The 18467-nt window shown below is 44.6% G+C and overlaps 1 protein-coding gene across 1 annotated transcript; it reads left to right on the plus strand.

Annotated features, from left to right (window-relative positions):
* Positions 1–5742: 5742 nt before the first annotated feature.
* C4H1orf52 (chromosome 4 C1orf52 homolog) lies at positions 5743–10326 on the plus strand. The gene is made up of 3 exons (XM_084852046.1): positions 5743–6051; positions 7730–7940; positions 9746–10326. Exons 1-3 carry the CDS (start codon positions 5776–5778, stop codon positions 9826–9828), a joined length of 570 nt encoding a protein of 189 aa, XP_084708172.1. The 5' UTR covers positions 5743–5775; the 3' UTR covers positions 9829–10326.
* Positions 10327–18467: the final 8141 nt, after the last annotated feature.

An 18467-nucleotide genomic window follows, 5' to 3' on the forward strand; every position in this document is an offset into this window, starting at 1 on the left:
TGATATGGTATGGTCCCAAAATTTATTTCAGTTTTAAATTTCATGCTTACATTGATTCTAGTGGCAACAAAATAATGCTTTCCCGATAATACTGGCTTTTATTACACCCTAAATTCTCTCATCAATAGCCCAGACAAATCCTTGGATGCAAAGTGTAATCATAAACACACTTATTTGTGAAACGTCTAAAACATGTCAGATTTAGACGTTGCTATGAAACACAATCTCCAGTGGAAGATATGGTGATAAATCTTTGGGTGGAAGACATCTGCCTCTGGTGTCAATGTCTGAATGTATGACAGTTGCTTATAGAAAATGTATGGCTTTGGGATGGCAGACAAAGCTTTGGCCCTATTGTAGGGTGACTAGAGTAACGGTTGCTGTATTGTTCGCAGATAATAGAAGAGAAGCTTAATATCTTAGTGGCAACTCTATATGAGCCCTAGTGTTTGAAAGTAGCTCGGCCTGGGGTTTGTTTCCCACTAGATGGGAAATATCTACCAGAGGCTGCTTGGGTTCTCCAGGTCTGACGCAGACATTATTTATTTGACAAGACAAGAGCAACAATGAGGTGAATGGTTTTCAAGCAGCTAGTTTCTGTGTGAAGCCATGCCCCTGAACTTCCTCCACATGTTCTTTCCATGGAATGAGGGAAGCAGAAATACATCTTGCACCTGAACTGAGTTGCCAAAATTCAAGTGATCAGTACTGCCCATTTTTGGAGCTCCCCCATCATAGGAAATGGTGCAACCCTACACACCCTGAGGTTATGATGTAATTAGACACGGCTGCCTTTTGGCAGAGCCCATCAAAATAACACACGCCATTGAGGTGGTTTCTATGCCTTTTGTAATTGATCCTGAATTACAGTGACAGGCTAGCAGTCTTTCCATTCTAATATAATGCCCCAAAGAAGCCTTTAGCCCAGGGGTATCAAACTTCTTTCAGGCCAAGGGCCAACGTCCCTTTTGAAGAAGGGCTCTTAGGGACTGCATTCTAGGGGTTGGTGAGGCCAGAGGCAAAATGGGGAAGGGCCAAAGATACCAGCGTATTTTAGCTTAAAGCTAATGCTGCCAGTAACTCAGCCTTTGGACAGGCTTTTCTACCTTTTAAAGTGGGGAAGAAAAACACGCAAAAGTCGGGAAACCATCAGACAATCAGCAGAAAGGGAGCATGGCCATCTGGGGAACCTCGGCAGATTGGATTGGGATCCCAGGTAGGCCTCGATCTGGCACATGGGCCTGAAGTTCAGCACTCCTGCTTTAGCCTTAGCCTCATTTTCTGCATCTGGCTTAGTATGCTGTGCTGATATGACCACTGGGCTTGTTCTCAGTGGCTCAGCAGGGCGAAGCAAACCACAGCATCCCAGCACTGGCCGCGCTTGCAAGAAGTGTAGCTGGCTGCTGGGATACTGGTTCACCTACATTGCACCCAGCACCAGCAGTCACACTGGAGGGCTAGGAGGAAAGTGGGAGTGGGGAGAAAACACCCTTGAGGGGGAGGAGAAGTTGGGCAGGCAAGAGCTCTCCATGGCTGGGAGAGCACACATGATGGCATGCGGGGAGCAGGAGTCAGGGCAGTTTTAATTTACAAGACTAGACTGAATATTTTGCACATGATTCAATTCACATTGTATTTCATTATTTTGTGGATTCTTTAACATTCCTTTTTCCCAGTTGAGTTTTATATCAGGTTTGTGGGGGGTCTGTTCTCTCAGTTTAGGGTCATTCTTGGACACTCTGCCCTGCTCTGCTGTCCCAGCAGCTTTTCTTCACAGGAAAAAGTATTTTTAAAGTTCTATTTCCTAATTGGGATTTTCTATCAGGTTTGGGTGTGGTGGTTGAGCTCCTCTCTCTCACTGGGGCACATCTTAAAGTCGCACAGTTCTTGGACACTCTGTCCAGGCAGCTTTTGATCACTGCAGTAATATTTTAAAATCCCAGTTGCCCCTTTGGGTTTTCATATCACGGACAGGTTTTTAATCAAGTTTTGTTCCCAGTAAGTACCTTCCTCCTCTGCTGCACAGTCCAAAGTAGGTACAGGGTGAGGGATAGTCATTCCACAAGCCAAGTTCATAGGGAAAATGTTCTGAAGTACCTTGAGGACCTAGATAGCATGCAGTCTGCACAACCACATCTCCCCAGCACGCCAAAATCCAAAGTTGGAGAGAGAGACTTTAATAGCAATTTGTACAGTAATTGGTATACTTGGTTTCCAGTGACAAGGTTTTCTGCTACCCTTGCAGAATGTGTACAAAGGCGGAGAAGTGGAAACCACCTTTTAACAACTGGTTTTAATAACTGGAATACTGCTCTTGAGAGCAAAAAAAGGATATTCCACGCGTTGCTCAGACAGATCTCTCATTAAAAATTATGTATGCATGGGAAGAACAGAAGCAGAGGACAGGTACTGCATAACAAGCAAAATGCATTGGGAATTGTTTTATACAATCCCCTATTAACTGAAAGCCTTACCCAGGTGCTGTGGACAATATTAGGTACTCTCAGGTCTGGCCCCAGGATAAATTGTGCCATGGCAAGGCGTGCCTTTGGTGCCTCCCCCCCCCCCCCGGTCAACTTTGCAGGGCCACCCAGAGGTTTCCTGGGGCCTAGTGCATGTGTGATGCTGGGGGGTCCTGCTGCTGCTCCCTACATGGACCAATGCATGTATGTACAAAGCTGCTGGTCACATGCAAGAATTACTGCATGCATGGACTAGATCTGAGAATTCTCACCTGCAGCTCCTCCTGATCCTGGAATCAAGCAGAACGAAAGATGTGCTTCATTTTTTCTTACATGGGGATGAGGGAATAGGGATCCGGTTGTGATTCTCCTGAGTACCTCCTCCAGATTCCTAACTCCTTCTGGCAGAGCTTCTTTCTGCTTCCTGGGGCTCAGTCTCACAGGTCTTCTGGTTGTGGCTTGCTGCTGGCCGCCTCCACTACACGCTCAGGAAGTATTCCTCCATTAATGCCTCACGCCACTCCTATGTCTTTCCCTGTGGTAACTGCCACAGAATATTACTCTCCAGTGGCATGTTGCCTGGAAATCTTAGGTGGCGTTCACTCATTCCTTGAACTCTTTCCCTGGCAGGCCTGGAATTTTTTCTGTGACAAGAACAGGCCGCCAGCTCTGCCACACAATCCCTCCTTAAAGCCTTCCCTGTTCCTTTTGTTCTTATAACCAACTCTGTAACCGGGGCTACTTGGCCTGGGCCAGTCATAAGCCTGTCTGACCAATCTTATCTCTGTCACTGCCCAGACATAAAGATTTTCCCTTGCCATGATGTGTTTAAACTCCCTTGGAGTTGGGCTGCAGGTCTAGCTAATAAGCAGGCCTCTCCCTTCCAGCCTCCCAAAGATACATTTTACAGCCAGTTTAAACCTCAGATTAGCACCCATTCTGTTTCATACACAAATATGTAAAATGTTAACTTCATCATGGCCAGGGAGAGGTCCAATTATGTCACAATTACATGTTGAGATTCAGTGTCATCTTACACTCTGATATACCATTTCCTCTTTTTATGAAAACTTTAAACAAAATACCAAGAATTCTGGTGAGCAATGTGGCAGGGGCCAATGGTACGCACAGGAACTTAGGCAAGAGAGGGCCTTGCTTTGTGGAGGCCTGGGGTAAGTTGCCCCAGCCCCCCACCCCACTGCTGCTTTGCAGTGTTACCTGGTTGTATGGCTTGTGTATGGCAAATGACATCAAAGCGGAAATTGAAAAGAAACATACTTTAAAGCTAATCAAAGGAAGATCATTTTTGTAGTTCGTACCCAAACAGCCTGTAGAACCTTGAAAGATTAAAGACAGTTGCTTTTTGCCATCCTTGCTCACCACAGACAGTACATGAAAAAAACACAGCCACTGAGCTCAGCTTGGTGCCCCCCTTAGCTCGGCACCCTTGGCAAGGTCCACCCTGGGTACTCTCACTCCAGGTAAAGTTTTTCCAGGAGTTCATGATGTCTCTCATGTGAAGCTTGAATATAACACTCTTCTGCATTAGTGCTATCAAATTCCCACTTCGAAAGTTTTTCTGCCACTCTGTGTGGGCTTCTAAATGTATATGTTGTAATGCGCAGGTGTGTTGTATGGTGCATGCCTTACAATCACACACCAAAAACAGCCTATCCCAGCAGAATTTCTTGGGCTACCAGAATTTTTCACCCATTTCTGAGGTTTTTCCTCCCCCTCCCTGCTTTGCCCATGTAAATTAGCAAAGGCTGATGCAGTGGCAGTCTTAGCTATCTGGCTACTGCAGTCTGTTTCCTTGGAACTCAGCCCACAAGCTCAAGAGATGTGTGTAGGATTCCACCCCTCATTGCCTGCTGTCCGGTCTCTTCTGTTACAAATGATTGATAATTTCCCCTTACCAATTGCTTCTTGAGGGCTTATGTTCAAAATTAATTCAGTATGGTTTTGTCACTCATTTAAATGCTCTAAGGTAAAAGTGACAAGGGCAGCTTTAGGTTACAATCCTGTACACATGTGGGAATATATATTTATTACATCTATATCCTGCCTTTTCTCCCATGAATTCAAGGCAGCATACATGATTCTCTCCCCTCCCCCATTTTATCCTCACAACAACCCTGTGAGGTACTTTAGGCTGAGAGATAGTGATTGCCTGAGCAGAGATTTGAACCTGAGTCTCCGCAACACTTTTAACTACTACACTTCCAAGTAAACATGCATAGAATTGTACAAGGGAGTGGAAGAGGCTTCCCCTCCCAGTTCTAGTTCAAAATGTATGGTGGGCTACCTGAATGTTTTTAACCCTGCTGGTGACAGATTGGTGTGGAAAAATGTAATTGATTGTATATCTTTTAGGGCACAATTCTATTCAGATAGGCGGCTTCCTCCAAACTTGGAGGCGACCGCCTATCCAGTGCAGGGCAGGAGAACCACAGAGGGGATTGTTCCCTCTGCGCTCCTCCTGCCCTGCATTTTTGGCTAGACAGCTGATTGCGGCTGTCTAGCCCCGGGAGAGCAGAGCGGGGGAAGAGGCTGCTGTATGATACATTGGATGTGTTGTACAGGCATTTCTGCCTGTCACGCCCCAGAACGAACGCCCTCGGGAACACCCCTTTTCCGCCACTCCACACTCCTCTCGCAAGCACAGAGCACAGGGCTGTTCCGCGCTGCCTCGGACGCAGCGTGGAAGTGGGGGAGGTCGGTTCCCGGAAAACAAGATATCCTATGGCCATCTAGCCGCTGTCTAGCGGCCATAGGATTGCTCTCTCCATGTATTAAAATGTTGAGTTGATAAACGCATGTTTTGAATTACCAGAGTTGGAGGATCCGATAGCTACTGTAAGCTTTGGATTTTAAAAAGGTGGGCCTTTGAATTAGTTATCAGCTACAAACTTGAGTTTGATGGAACTATACTATTAATAATAACAACGATTATCATCCTTCTTGCAGGAGAGGAGGGATGATGATAATTTCTTCTTCTTCTTCTTCTTCTTCTTCTTCAATCATCATCATCATCATGCCACTTTTCCTGCAAGAAGCTCAAGGCAGCGTACACAGTTCTCTCCGGTAGAAGCTGGCGAGCCTGTGCTGCTTAGCACCTCGCTAAGGAGAGGGGCATTATTCCGAGCGGAGGCGGAGGTCCGATGTGCGGGTAGCCAACGGTGAGGTTCCCCGGAGCGGCTTCTTCCCGGGGCAAGGGGGAGAGGGCCTTCCCACATATGCCACGGACCCGGAACCTTCCCCTTCGCGCGACTCGGTTTCCGAGGCCGGGTGTGTCGGCTGCACCAGCCCCGCCATGGCAGCGGCGGAGGGGAAGGACCCGCTGGGATTTTTCGCCGCTTACGGCAGCGACAGCAGCTCGAGTGCCGGCTCGGATTCCGAAGGCGAGGAAGGCGCCGGGCCGGGCCGGGAGGCCAAGTCGTCGCAACAGCAGAGGGGGATCCCTGAGGGGAAGCCGCGCTTGCCCGGGCCCGACGAGCTCTTCCGCAGCGTCCACCGGCCTGCCTTCCTCTATAACCCGCTGCACAAGGAGATCGATTGGGAAAGCCGGGTCCTGCGAGCTCCTGAGGAGGTCAGCGTGGCGCGGGCAGCTCGGAGGGGAAGCTCGGTCGGCAGGGGAGGGCGATGAGGCTGTGGAGCGGCTCAGCCGTCGCTCGTGAAGCCGCAAGACTGGGCTTCAGGCCCGACGTGGTGACCAGATATGTGTTGCGCACGTTGTGTATGGCTGTAGTTTTTCTGGTTTGAGGAGGGTTTGGGGGGTGGGGTGGGGTGCGGTGGGGGTCTTTTTCGTTTTCTGCTCGCCGTGTGTGGCTAAAAGGCTTGCTAGGAGTCGGAGCCGCTGGCTTGAAAGGGCGTTTGAACCTTTTAAATTCAGTTACACAGAAAGCAAAGGTTGGCCATAAGTGGCGGGGGGGGGGGGGGGAATCAAAACTCACATTAGTGTAATAATACCTTTATTGGGCCAACCAATATGCTCTTTAATGAGCTTCCGCCGTGCATTAAAAACGTGGTTGTTCAGGCAGGCATTTGGGGTGGGTTAGGGTATTTTAGAAAATGTTTTTAATTTTATTGTTTTAGACTGTTTTGTTGTATGCTTGGTACATCGCCCTGGGTGGCTGGCCAGATGGGCGATTAATAAATTTAATAAATAAACAAACAAACAAACAAACCAAAAGGTAACAAAAATGAGCAAGCTTTCAGGATCTCCGGTTGCAGCTACACAGAGCATAATGGACATTGTCTCTCTCTTCAAAACATTGCGGCTGGTAAGTCAAATACCTGTCTTTGGTTGGTGGCTGTCTTTGAAGGCCCAGCCTACAATAAAAGAGATGATCCCTACAGCACTTTGCCTTGAAGCTGTAAAGAGGCAAAGTGCTGTAGGGGCCATCTCTTTTAGCGTTAAATATACTGATTGGTTAAATATTCTTATTGACTGTCCTGATCTGGAGTTTTGGTCCCTTGTTCCCTCTAGGGCAGGGGTGGGCAGACTTTGGGCTTCTAGGATTTAGGTTTTGTGTGTTGTTGTTGTTTTTTACTAGAACCCCAAGGCCCATCAGCAGAAGAACAGGGTGCCTCTGAACTCAGTTCTGTTTTTAGGACTGGAACACACAGTCCTTTCACACAAATAGCCACTCCTCATTTTCTCCAAAGCTTTATTCATTAGAAGAGCCTAATTTAGAAGGTGGGACAAGGGAAGATTTTTTTTAGTTCTTGTGATTTTTATACAAATGGGAGGCAGAAACTCTTTGGGATCTACTGCAAATCACCCAGCATTCTCCAGTAGATCCTGATCTATTTTCTGTCCATGCCTGCCCTAGGTGTTACTCTACTGCCTAACAAGACCGTGTTAAAGGTATGGAACCACTTTTCTTTTGAAGATTTGGCTAATGAACTTTGCTTACCTGTTTGTATCTTCAGTAGGAATCTTACTGATCTTATTTTGAATCAGGACGGAATTTTTCTCCTAGATTGGAGTTGCTTATTGTTATTTTTTCCACCATTTTTCATTGTAATGAGTGGCTTACGTGTATTTGTTTAAACTATTTCTAAATGACCATGGCATTGATGATATGCTGCTTCATTCATCCATCAGTGCCGTGATAATTTATTATGAGTTTGATATATTTTCAGATATGGGAGGAACTGGTGTCCATGAAAGTATCCATGCCTGTAACATGTAGCACAAGGTGTATTCCCTGGACTTGATCTTCTGGCAGTATAGTGTTTTAATCTGATGTTCCCTTCAACAGCCTCCTAAGGAATTCAAGGCATGGACGACAAATGCTGTGCCACCCCCTGAGACTTATAGTGTCAAAGAAATGAAGCCTCCACCTCCTCCTGAGCTTGATATGGCAATCAAATGGTCTAATATGTATGAAGATAATGGTGATGATGCTCCAAGGCATGCAAATAAGATTAACTTCTTACCAGAAGAAGAAGAGCAAGAGCATATAGAATTAGGTAACACCATCTAACTTTATGGAGAGGGAAAGTGATAACTGTTGAGTTTCTTTGTATGTGAGTAATGTAATATGAATTATTGTTTCCTCTGAGAGTTTGATATTCCTATATTCTGTTGATTTTTATCTGTGTAGTGCAATTTTGAATCCAGTCATACTGTTACCCAGCAATACATCCCATGGCGCCTTACATGAAGCACTTATTAAAGGCGGCATATTTTTTCTACTACAATCTTACATCTGAGAGAAGCTTTTAATTGTTATAGGATGTGGGGTAATAGGAGGTGCAAGGCACTTCAGCTCCCTGTTCCCCTATGCTTCCTTGAATCATCCTCAATAGAACATCTACCTCTTGTCTTCTTACAGTGGAAACTAATTTGTACACTGCAGAGGAACACAGGGAAGAAGAACAAAGAACCTGAGCTTCCAATTCTCTCCCCCACCCACCCAAAATAATTCCGTAACATTCAAACTACTCTTGTTTAGTGGCTTTACTGATGCTCTGGGCTTTCTGCTTTTATAGTGAATGCGTGTGCTATCTTGGATAAGTTTTTTAAAATCTTTGAAGTAGTTGTTTAGGACCATCTCTGAACATGCTGATATTAACACTGAGTTGTGTGATTTAGATGACACCTTAGGATATATCTGCGTTTTAAAAATGTGTTAATTTGCTTTTGGACCTTTGCTTTGGTGTATATATTTCAAAGTTTTTGCCTACCATTTAAAATTATTATTCCAGGGGCTTGAAACACATCTAATCAATTGTGGGCCTAATTTTCTACTGTTAGAAATTGTTCTAGCTTTATTCCAGAACTCTTTTACAAGACTACTGAATTGCCCTTCAGTCTGACTGCATTTTTAGTGTCACTGCAGTATTTACATGTTCTTATTAGTGTGATTACCACGTTCAACTTCATATATTAACATTTTCCTCCATGCTGCCCTTCATTAATAGGTGACGCTGACAAGAAAAAGTATCTTAAGGTGCAGTTCTATGCATTTTTAGACAGAAAATAAGTCCTACAATTCCCAGCACTCCCCAGTCAGCAGTGCTTAATTGTTATGCTTAAGAGACACCATGTTCTTCACCAAAGGCCAAACTACATATAGAATCATAGAGTTGAACCAACCTCCTACTCAAAGCAGGAAATCTAGAGCTGGAGTATCCCCAACAGGTAGCTGTCTAGCCTCTACTTGAAGACCTCCAGCAAGGGAAAGCCCACCACTGCCCTAGATAACTGGTTCCATTGTTGGGCTGCTTTATCCTCCAGTAACTTAAACTCATTTCCGCCCTCTTAGACAGCAGAGAACAAGCATTTGCCCTCTTCTGTGTGACAAGCTTCAGGTGTTTGAAGAGTGGCTCTCATGTCCTCCTTCATCTTTTCTTTTCCAGGCTAAACATACCCAGTTCTTTCAACCTTTTCTCATAGCACTTGTTTCCCGTATCTCTGACTATCTTCATTGCCCTCCTCTGAACCCTTTTCAGTTTGTCTATATCCTTCTTAAAGTGCAGTATCCAGAACTGGATGCAGTATTCCAGGTGAGGTCAGACTAGTGTAGAATGAAGTGTGTTAATGCAGCCTAAAATTGCATTAGCTTTTCTTGCAGCCACATCATGCTGCTGACTCATATTATGATCAGCCACAACCCTGAGATCCTTTTTACACATACTGCTGCCAAGCCAGGTCTGCGCTGCATTAAATCAATCGTTCTGATCACCTGAAGCCATTTTTTAGTACATGTGGCTTTTAAAATCTTTAGCTTACACACACATTCACTTTTACAAATACTGTCTTTTATTTGAAGATGATGAAAAAGATGAACCAGCCTCATTTAAGAAACGCAAGCTAGACCCTGAAGAGCAGACAAAGAAAAAGAAGCAGCGATGAATTAGACAAAGTCTGACTGCTGAAACTTTGTTATTGAATATGTTGGACATTGATTTCACTACTGGAGCAGGAGAACGAAAAAACCCAGCATTGCCAACAATACAGCACCCTTAAGGATTCTGTAAATTCAATAGTACCTTTATCATACTGGAAATTGTTGAATGATTGGTATTGTTGTAGATGTCATACCTATTAACCCAAAATGTTTCAATTAGAAACCTTTTAATTAAAACACAAATTCTTAGAATATTGTGGTAAATATTTGTGCTCATGTGGACTATGACACTTCAGAGTATTCTTTTCATCCACGAAACGGATAAGTGAGAATTGTTTACTAAACCACCATTGTGATAGAAGATTTTTTTTAAAAAAATCAACAAGTTACATTTTTATAGGGGAAGTTTTGAACAATGTATTGTGGTGACGGTGATACTTTTTTGAAATGTATGTAAAATATGTAAATAGGTCACTGAAATAAACTATATGTTTGAAAGGGTAGTTTGTAACCTTACCATAGTAATGGTGAGCAGAGCAAACAGTAAGAGTTCTAATAGGCACTGTCTGTATGATTGGAAAAGCTATTTTGGGATCCCCCACTTCACAGTCCAGTATGTAAGAAATCCTGCTCTCACTTTGAAGGCACCTGGAATGGATCTGCAGGAAGTTCTAGTATCAGACATGCCCTACCATGGGTCAAGCAAATAGCCCTATTCATGTGTTCTGTTTCTGGTTATTCTCAACATACAAGGAGAAGGAGTGCTCCAGCCCTGCCCCCCTCCTTTGTTATATTTGTCACCCTCAACTCACGGAGGGTGGCTGTCTGACGAGGAGAGCCCCCTGTATCAGTGGAGGTTCTCCATGTGAGCCAAAATGCTGATTTTCCAGTGTTCTGGCTCACGTGGAAAGTCTCCACAGATACAGGGGGCTCTTATCTTCAGACAGTCGCCCTCTATCAATGTACGAGGAGGGGTGGGCTGGAGCGTTCCTTCTCTTTGCGTGTTGAATAACACCAGAAATGGAACATCTGAACTGGCCTGCTATCAGTGTTGATTGCAAAGAGAGAGGTACATGGATGGATGAAGTGAAGATGTGCATAGGTAAGAGGGCACTGTCTCCTCCCCATGGTTTGTCTGTTTTTGCCACCCACTGTAGAAATAAGATCGGTCCATATTTACCTCTGTACTTTCTTAGCCTGAATTTTCTTCAGATGAAAGAAATCTCTATGCAGCTGAATCTTCAAATGAGATTCTGGTTGGTCCAATATAATTTCAGATTTTGTCATGTAACTCAGAGGTGGGCAATTTGTGTCCCTCCAAATGTTTTGTCCTGCAACTCCACCAGCCCTAGCCAGCATAGTCAGTGGTGTGGGATGATAGGAATCCAAAACATCGGGAGGGCCACTAGTTGGCCACCCATAATATAAGTGAATATATATTTTTTTGTATGCTCCCTATCAGACATTTTAATGGCAAAAAACAAGTATAATCGCCTTCCCACCCTACCCGTACACTGTCACACATTTTACTGCTTTCTTGCTTATGTCAGAAGAAAGCCCAAGGTATTTTTGGTATTTGAGGCAGAAAATCTAAATTGCACCTCCGTGTTGGTAAAAATATACAATAGTATCCCAAAATAATTGACAATTGGTTGTCCTTTTCAGGTACTCCCAGCCTTACTCTGCCTAATGGTAAGGCTAGCCCTGCCTCACTGAAACAATTTGTTTGAATTTAATTGTCTAAAATTGTACTGAAAGTTTTTGAGATCCATCAGGCATCTGTTTAAAACAAAAAATAAAATATGACATATCCAGGTTTCTGGCAGGTAGCTTCTCCCTACATATTTTCTGAAAGCAAAGAAGGTGAAGTTTGTCATACATTGATGGAATGACAGAACAGTTACCCTTGGGTCCAGAGTAGAAAAATAACATGGAATCCAGATTTCTCAAAACCCTTCAAAACTAATGGAGCACCTTTTGTGTTTAGTTACATGTTATCTTTGGTTCATTCAGGTTTTCCAACACATTTTTTGAGGGCTGATAATAAAGCAGATAGAAGATAGGATTTCTTATAGCCGGACTATATAGTGGATAACTATGTACTATTCTGTTTGCTTTTCAGGAAAAGAGAGCTTTAAACAGAAAGCAAATACTGCCTGTGTTACACACTTGTGACAGTGGTTTGAATAGAATATGGGAGGAAATTGTACCACCAGGTTGCCTTCTTACAAGTTTTAACTACAAGCTCTGGGAAAAAAACTTTTTGCAGTATTTCTAATGGCACATGAATTCAGGACCGATGATATTTTAGCACTTAAAAATTCTGCACTTGAATAGCAATCCCGTCTGCTATAGAAAACATTTCTGTTAGAATGAATACACAATCCTTCCTCCATCTGGGACTGATAAACAGGAGTCCGTAGAAATGTTAATTTGGTGTCTGTGAATGAGGTGCTCATTCATGTAGCATATGCCTTTTCTAAAAGAATAGATAAAAGTGATGACTAAGAGCTGACGTGGGCGCTTTGGCTTACGTGAAACTGCCAACTGCTTGCACTCAGTGTGTTTGTAAGTGACAGATGTTCTTCTGGAGCAGTCTGTGTTCTCAGAGAACAATACATGTAGTAAATAATTTGGATCCTTGTGTTCTTTCCGGCATCAACGAGAATCTACAATCAGCTTGGAAAATGAACTATTCCCACCCTGTTTAAAGTTTAAAAAAACAACTTCTAGATAGGTTGTTGAGGTAAGAGCTGCTCCATGATAGAGCACGTCCTTTGCATACAAAAGGACTCAGGTTCGAACCCTGGCATCTCCAGGTAGGGCTGAGAGAGACTTCTGTCCTTTAGGCCTGGAACTGCCTCCCAGAACACCGCTTTGCAGCCACCTCTCTTATTTCCTTTAAGTCCCTCAGAGGTTTGGTTTTTTGCAGGAAGCCTTTGGATCGCCCTCAACCTGCCTGTCGCAACCAAGCCAAAGTACATGGAACTGAATTAATTGCATATTCTTCCTATGCCTCAGTTTCCCCCTTCCTCTGTCGTTTCCCTGTGTCTCTTTTAGAATGTAAGTCCATTGGGGTAGGGAGCTATCAAAGCTGTTATCTCTGAAGCACCAGGTACATCGATGGGGCTATATAAATAATATTCTGAAACCCTGGAGAGCCTCTTCCAGTCTGTATAGGTTCAGCCTTCCCAAACCTGGTGCCCTCCAGATGTTTTGGACTGCAGCTCCCATTATTTCTAGCCAGTATGGCCATGCTTGCTGAGAATGATGAGAGCTGTAGTCCAGCACATCTGAAGGGCACCAGGCTGGAGAAGGCTGGTGTAGGCAATAGTGAGCGAGATGGACCGACAGTCTGACTCGGTAGAAGGCCGTCTGCTGGACTCCCACTTTCTACTATCAATCCCAACAGAGGTGCAGTTTGCACACGTGCTGAAGCGTGAGTCGCATTGAATTATGATGACGCATACTGCAGGTCAAATCACCAAATTAAAAATGATAATTCAATAAGCAAAGCATACATTGAGAGTGAAACAATTTGTTCAATATTTACGGGCAAGAGGAATACTTCACAAAAGGGTTTTTCCCCACCGAATTCCCATCCCTCTGAAATTCCACCAGGGGGTGCCATATATGCATTTTTCAATTGAGACTGACTGAACTTCCACGGGCACAGGTTTTTGTTTAGCTTGAGGACCAGCGGTCCACTCGGGTCCTCGCTGCCTTCAGTACTTACTCCGTCTGTCTTAGAGTTTTTGTTTCTGCTTAACTGCCTTTGCTAAGTTCCATTTTGCTTGTTCTAGCCTGTTGTTTGAAATAGCTTTTGTGTGCCTCCAATAGCTGTGTTTCTATTTCTTCACCCAAGGAATACGTTTCAATAGCAATGTCGGTCTTAGGTTACAGTTATTGGGGGAGGTCAAAGGACTGTTTGGAGGTTCAGACCTGTTCAACTCTTAGTTCTTTATTCGAATTTTGTTTTCAGTGCCAGAGTGCAGATATATTTTATTTCGTTATTTAAAATATTGTTATACCATCTTTCAAGGTGTAGCCTCCTCAATGCGGCCTACTTAGTAGAAAACATAAAGCAGTAGAAATATAAATACAATTCATTAAAACAACAAAATTTCAATACAAAAAAAAGTATTGGCAACCGTTAAAACTACAGCGTATAAAAAAATAGAGCACCATCCGTATTCAATTAAAAGCAAAACAATCCTAGTCTTTAAGGCTCGTTTAAAGATACTCTGAGAGAGAGCCTAGACATACCTCCTGCTGAAGGACATTGGAGAAGGAAAGTCCGTCTCTCTTGTGTCCACCAGCCTGATGGACTGTAATGTCAGCCTCTTGAATAGGGCATCTATGTCCAGTCTTAGAGCCTGAGCAGGTTCATACAGGTGTGGGCAGTCATTCAGATAACCTGGTCCCAAGCCATTTAGGGCTTTAAAGGTAATCCCCAGCAGCCTCAGGCAACAGATGTTGGGGGGCAGAGAGTGGTGGCAAGGTGGTGGAAGACAGAGCTGTGTGTGTCTGTGTCACGGGGCTTGCCCTGTGCCCCCTTAGCTAGCCTGCTGCCCTCAGGTGCAGTGGTGGACATGACTGTCCTTTCACCGTGTTGCAGTAAGTTTCAGCTGCCAGTCCAGTCAGCTTCTGTACATGGAATGGAGGGGGAGGCATCTTGTCCTCAGGCAGCAAATTGTCCTGTAGGCCAGCCCTTATCATCAGATACTGATGAAACAAATATGAATGAAAGGCAGAGATGCTCACCAAAAGCAGTTGTTGACAATCCATTCTGCGCAAACATTTTGTCCAATTTACTGCCGTAGAGTGTTCGTCCAGAGTCTGAACGGAAGGAAATTCTTGAGGAAAATATGCAGCCTGTCCTCTTCCAAATTTGTGAATGGCTTTGAATTCCATTTTCTTTGCTGTTTCCAAATATTCAATACAAACTTTGTTTATTGAGGATTTCTTTCCTTTTGGTTTCTCAGCTATGCATTAACTTGGCACAGTCCTCAGGTTCTCTCACCTAGGGGGGGTCTGGAGTAGAATTGTCTTCTTCAGCGTGATGAAATGTGTGTGAGAGAAATTGCCTCTGTGGGGAGACTTAAAGGCCAAAGGTTAAGAAAAGCAGCACACACAAACACACCCTAGGGCAAATGTAAATGCCTTACCAGATGTCCCAAGAAGCAACTGTGGAATGTTGAATCAAGCTCTCTCTGCCTGAGCTATGAATTAGATTCAGTTTTAAACCAAACTGGTGCCTTTAAAGCCATAAAACTGTGGCAGTTAATTGTGTCAGGTGGTTTGACTAGGTTTGTGGACTAACAGTGCTACAAGCAGGTCAGAACAAAATGAACTTGTGTACTTAACATTTTTATATACCTCACCTCTCTCACTGTTTAAGACTGCTGATAAACATAATTAAAAATCATTAAAGCCATAAAAATGGAACAATTATAATGTCAGCAACGTTGTTGACATTAAAGTAGCAGAGATGAGGCAATGTATTCCCAACCTCAGCTTAGTTAATAGACATTTGGAGGGTGTATGTTTGCCCTGAACCATATTCTGGGTCCTGGTGTTTTTTTAAAAAGTGATTCATCTCCCCCTCTTTGCTATCATTCGTTGTGTCAGGTCCTGCATCCACAATGGGCTTTGAGTCTTTGGATCTCTGAACTAATATGATGAATCTGTGTGCTACCACCTGGGTTGGCCAAACATTCCAGTCTTCTGGTTTCATCCAGAATCCAAAATGGTATCAGGTGCAGGGCCTGGTGCAGTGTCATGGTTTGTGGGGGTTGCACTGGAACCGCCTTCGCCAATCCGATACCCTCTAGGTATTTTAGTGCCTCTTTACAATTAGCTATGAAGGGATTAAGGACAAGAATTTGAAGCAGGAGGTGTTCAGTTATGTAAGAACCCCTCTTGAATTGCCATAAGCAGAAGTGAGGCAGGCACTTGAGTAGGCCTGTCTTTCTCCCCTTGACTTGGAAAAGGGAGATGGGGTAGCTACTGGCAGAACGCTCCAACACAAATAGAGTGGACCTCTCCTTCTCCACAGAAGTCACACAACTAGTGTCTTCCCACTGGAGATCATGGGGTCTGTAGTTCCATCTATGATCCTCAGTGGCAAGAAATGCTGCCAGTGTTACTTCCCTGAATGAGGAGAGGTGCACTGAACTTTTGCCACCTGCTACTCCATCCCCTTTTCCTGAGGCAGGGCTGGCATCAAGGGTAAGCATGGTTGGGCACCTGCCAAGGGCTCCCACTCCAGCAGGGGAGGACTGGCAGGACCCCTGGAGTTTATCCTCCTCTTCACTGTCGTGATCTGCTTGTTCACCTGCCTCTTGCCCTGGCCCTGACAATGATGGTGATGAAGATGAGTGGTAGGTGCTACTACCTACTTGCTCACTGGCTCTCTGCTTGTCGAACAAGGAAGTGGTAGCAAAACTGAGAAAGAGGATGAGGAACAGCTGGTGACAATAGTGATGAGAAGGTAGAGTCACTGAGGGACGGCCCCACTGAGGGTGTCTTGCCCAGGGGCTCTCAGAAACCTGGAGCTCATGTTGTCTTTTTAGGGGTAAGAAGCTGTACAGGGTTGGCAGTAATTTGGCCTTTCAACCATTCCTTTTGAATGCTCAAAACTCTCTTAAGGGAACATTCAGACAGCCCAACTGGTTTGGGGAGTGAGCACCAGTGTGTATGCTTTGATTCCAGCATTCTTTTCATGCTGCTCAACTGACCGACATGTAAAGACTTCACTGTGATTCCTGTTAAGCGATGATCCCTGTGTGTCTCTTCTGAGGGCGAACTTGTGAGCAAACAGCTGCCTTCCCCTTAATTCATTTATTTATTTTCCCTTTGTATGTTTCTCCGCAGTCCTTGCAAAGAATTCGCTGTTTTTGGCTGCTTGATCAGTCTTGGAACAAGATACACTTAGCAGAAAGCAGTTCAGCCATCTTCTCTGGTGGGAGGTCTGAGGGAAAGGAATTTGGGAGAAGTACCAAAAAATGAGGGAATTGGAACATGATGGGAGGGCACAACTCCTACACCTTTCACTTGACTAATATGCCAAACTCAGACAGTAGAAATGGGACTCAAGTAATTGAAACAGAAAATAATCATAATAGTCTCTGTGGTAAACAGGTTATATCATGTATAGTGTCTGTGAGCTCTCTCTTTGGGGTCTCACACTTTTCCTGCTGCTGTTTGTGTATTCTAAGCACTGCCTACGTCAAAGGTGTTGAACCTCTTTCCGCCCACGGGCCAAATTCAGTTTCGGAGAAGCTCTCGGGAGCTGCGTTCCACTGGTGGTGGGGCAAAGGCAAAAGGGGTGGGGCCAACCTCCCCCCCCATACCAGAAATACCAGCATAGTGTAGCTTAAACTTCTTACTGCCAGGGACTAAACTTTAGCAGAGGCATTTCAACCTTTTAGAATGGAAAATAAGTGCAAAAGCTGGGAGACCACCCAATGGTTGGGGTTGGGGAAAAGGAACCCCAGAGGGCCAGATTGGGACTCAAAGTCAGCAGGATTTAGCCTGTCGGCCGAAGGTTCCACACCCGTAGCCTATGTGGAGGGTGCAGGAAGAAGCAGACTCCTGTTACAGATGTTGCAGTAGCACCACCCAAGTTGCTCACCCCTACTGGTAGCAGAAGTCTTCAGATTGGGAGAGGTGTTTCAACAGAAACAGCAGCTGGGAGTGTGGGTGCAGCCAGGTTGACGCTTGCTGAAAGATCCATTGCTTGGACCATTTTTGTGAATGAGAAGGAACAGTGGAGGGTGGGGTTAGGGTCTAAGTGGGGTTGGGGGGACAAGACTCAGCAACCCTTTCCTGCCAGGACAGAGAATAGATGAAGCGGCCTTGAAGAACATGCTCAGACAGCAAGAGGAATTACAGAAATTTCTGTAGATTGTATACCCTGCTAGGGGTTGGGATGTCACCTGGGTGCAAGAAGGGTGTGGTACATGATACTTGCTCTAGCTTGCTAAGAACTTTCAGCATCTAGTAATACCCCAAAGCTCCCCCCCCTCATCATTGCACAAAAGTGATATTGTGCTTGGACCTTGGGGTTGGGGATTGGTATTTGTCTGTTGCATGTCAGTAATGTAGCTGTCTCAGCAAGGAGACTGGAGCAATGTGCACTCTTAAAAGCAAAAATGCAGTAATGAGTTTTTCAACACGAGGGGTCCTAAAGGAGATAAAAGTATAGACTGGCTGACTGAAGTCCATAATTGCTTGTCCCATGGCTTAAAATGCAGCTGTTAAACTCCCACAGTAGTAACAAACATAGATTAATTGGTGGGTTGGATCCAAACTAAGTCAGCCATTCTCATTGAAATTGATGGGATCTAAGCACCAGTGAGAGCTTTTCCTCCCATTGCAAACACCAAGCATGGGGCTCCAGATTCAAACAGTGGTGAGGGCAAAAGGGTTACAGCCTCCCCATAGCAGAGTGTGAATTGGGCTCAGCCTGTTCCATGCCAGCTACAGTCAGGGCCAGAAATATTGGAACAAAGATAACTGTTTTGGCAGTTGGCCTCTGTACACCACCACACTGAAGTTGAAAGGAAACATACCCAGATGGGAGCGAAGTCAGGACTTTCAGCTGTAATTCAAGGGATTTGACAAAAGTGGGGCACTAACC

Source organism: Heloderma suspectum, chromosome 4 (genome assembly GCF_057233095.1).
Source record: "Heloderma suspectum isolate Gila_16-S chromosome 4, 16-S_ref, whole genome shotgun sequence".
Lineage (NCBI taxonomy): Eukaryota > Metazoa > Chordata > Lepidosauria > Squamata > Helodermatidae > Heloderma > Heloderma suspectum.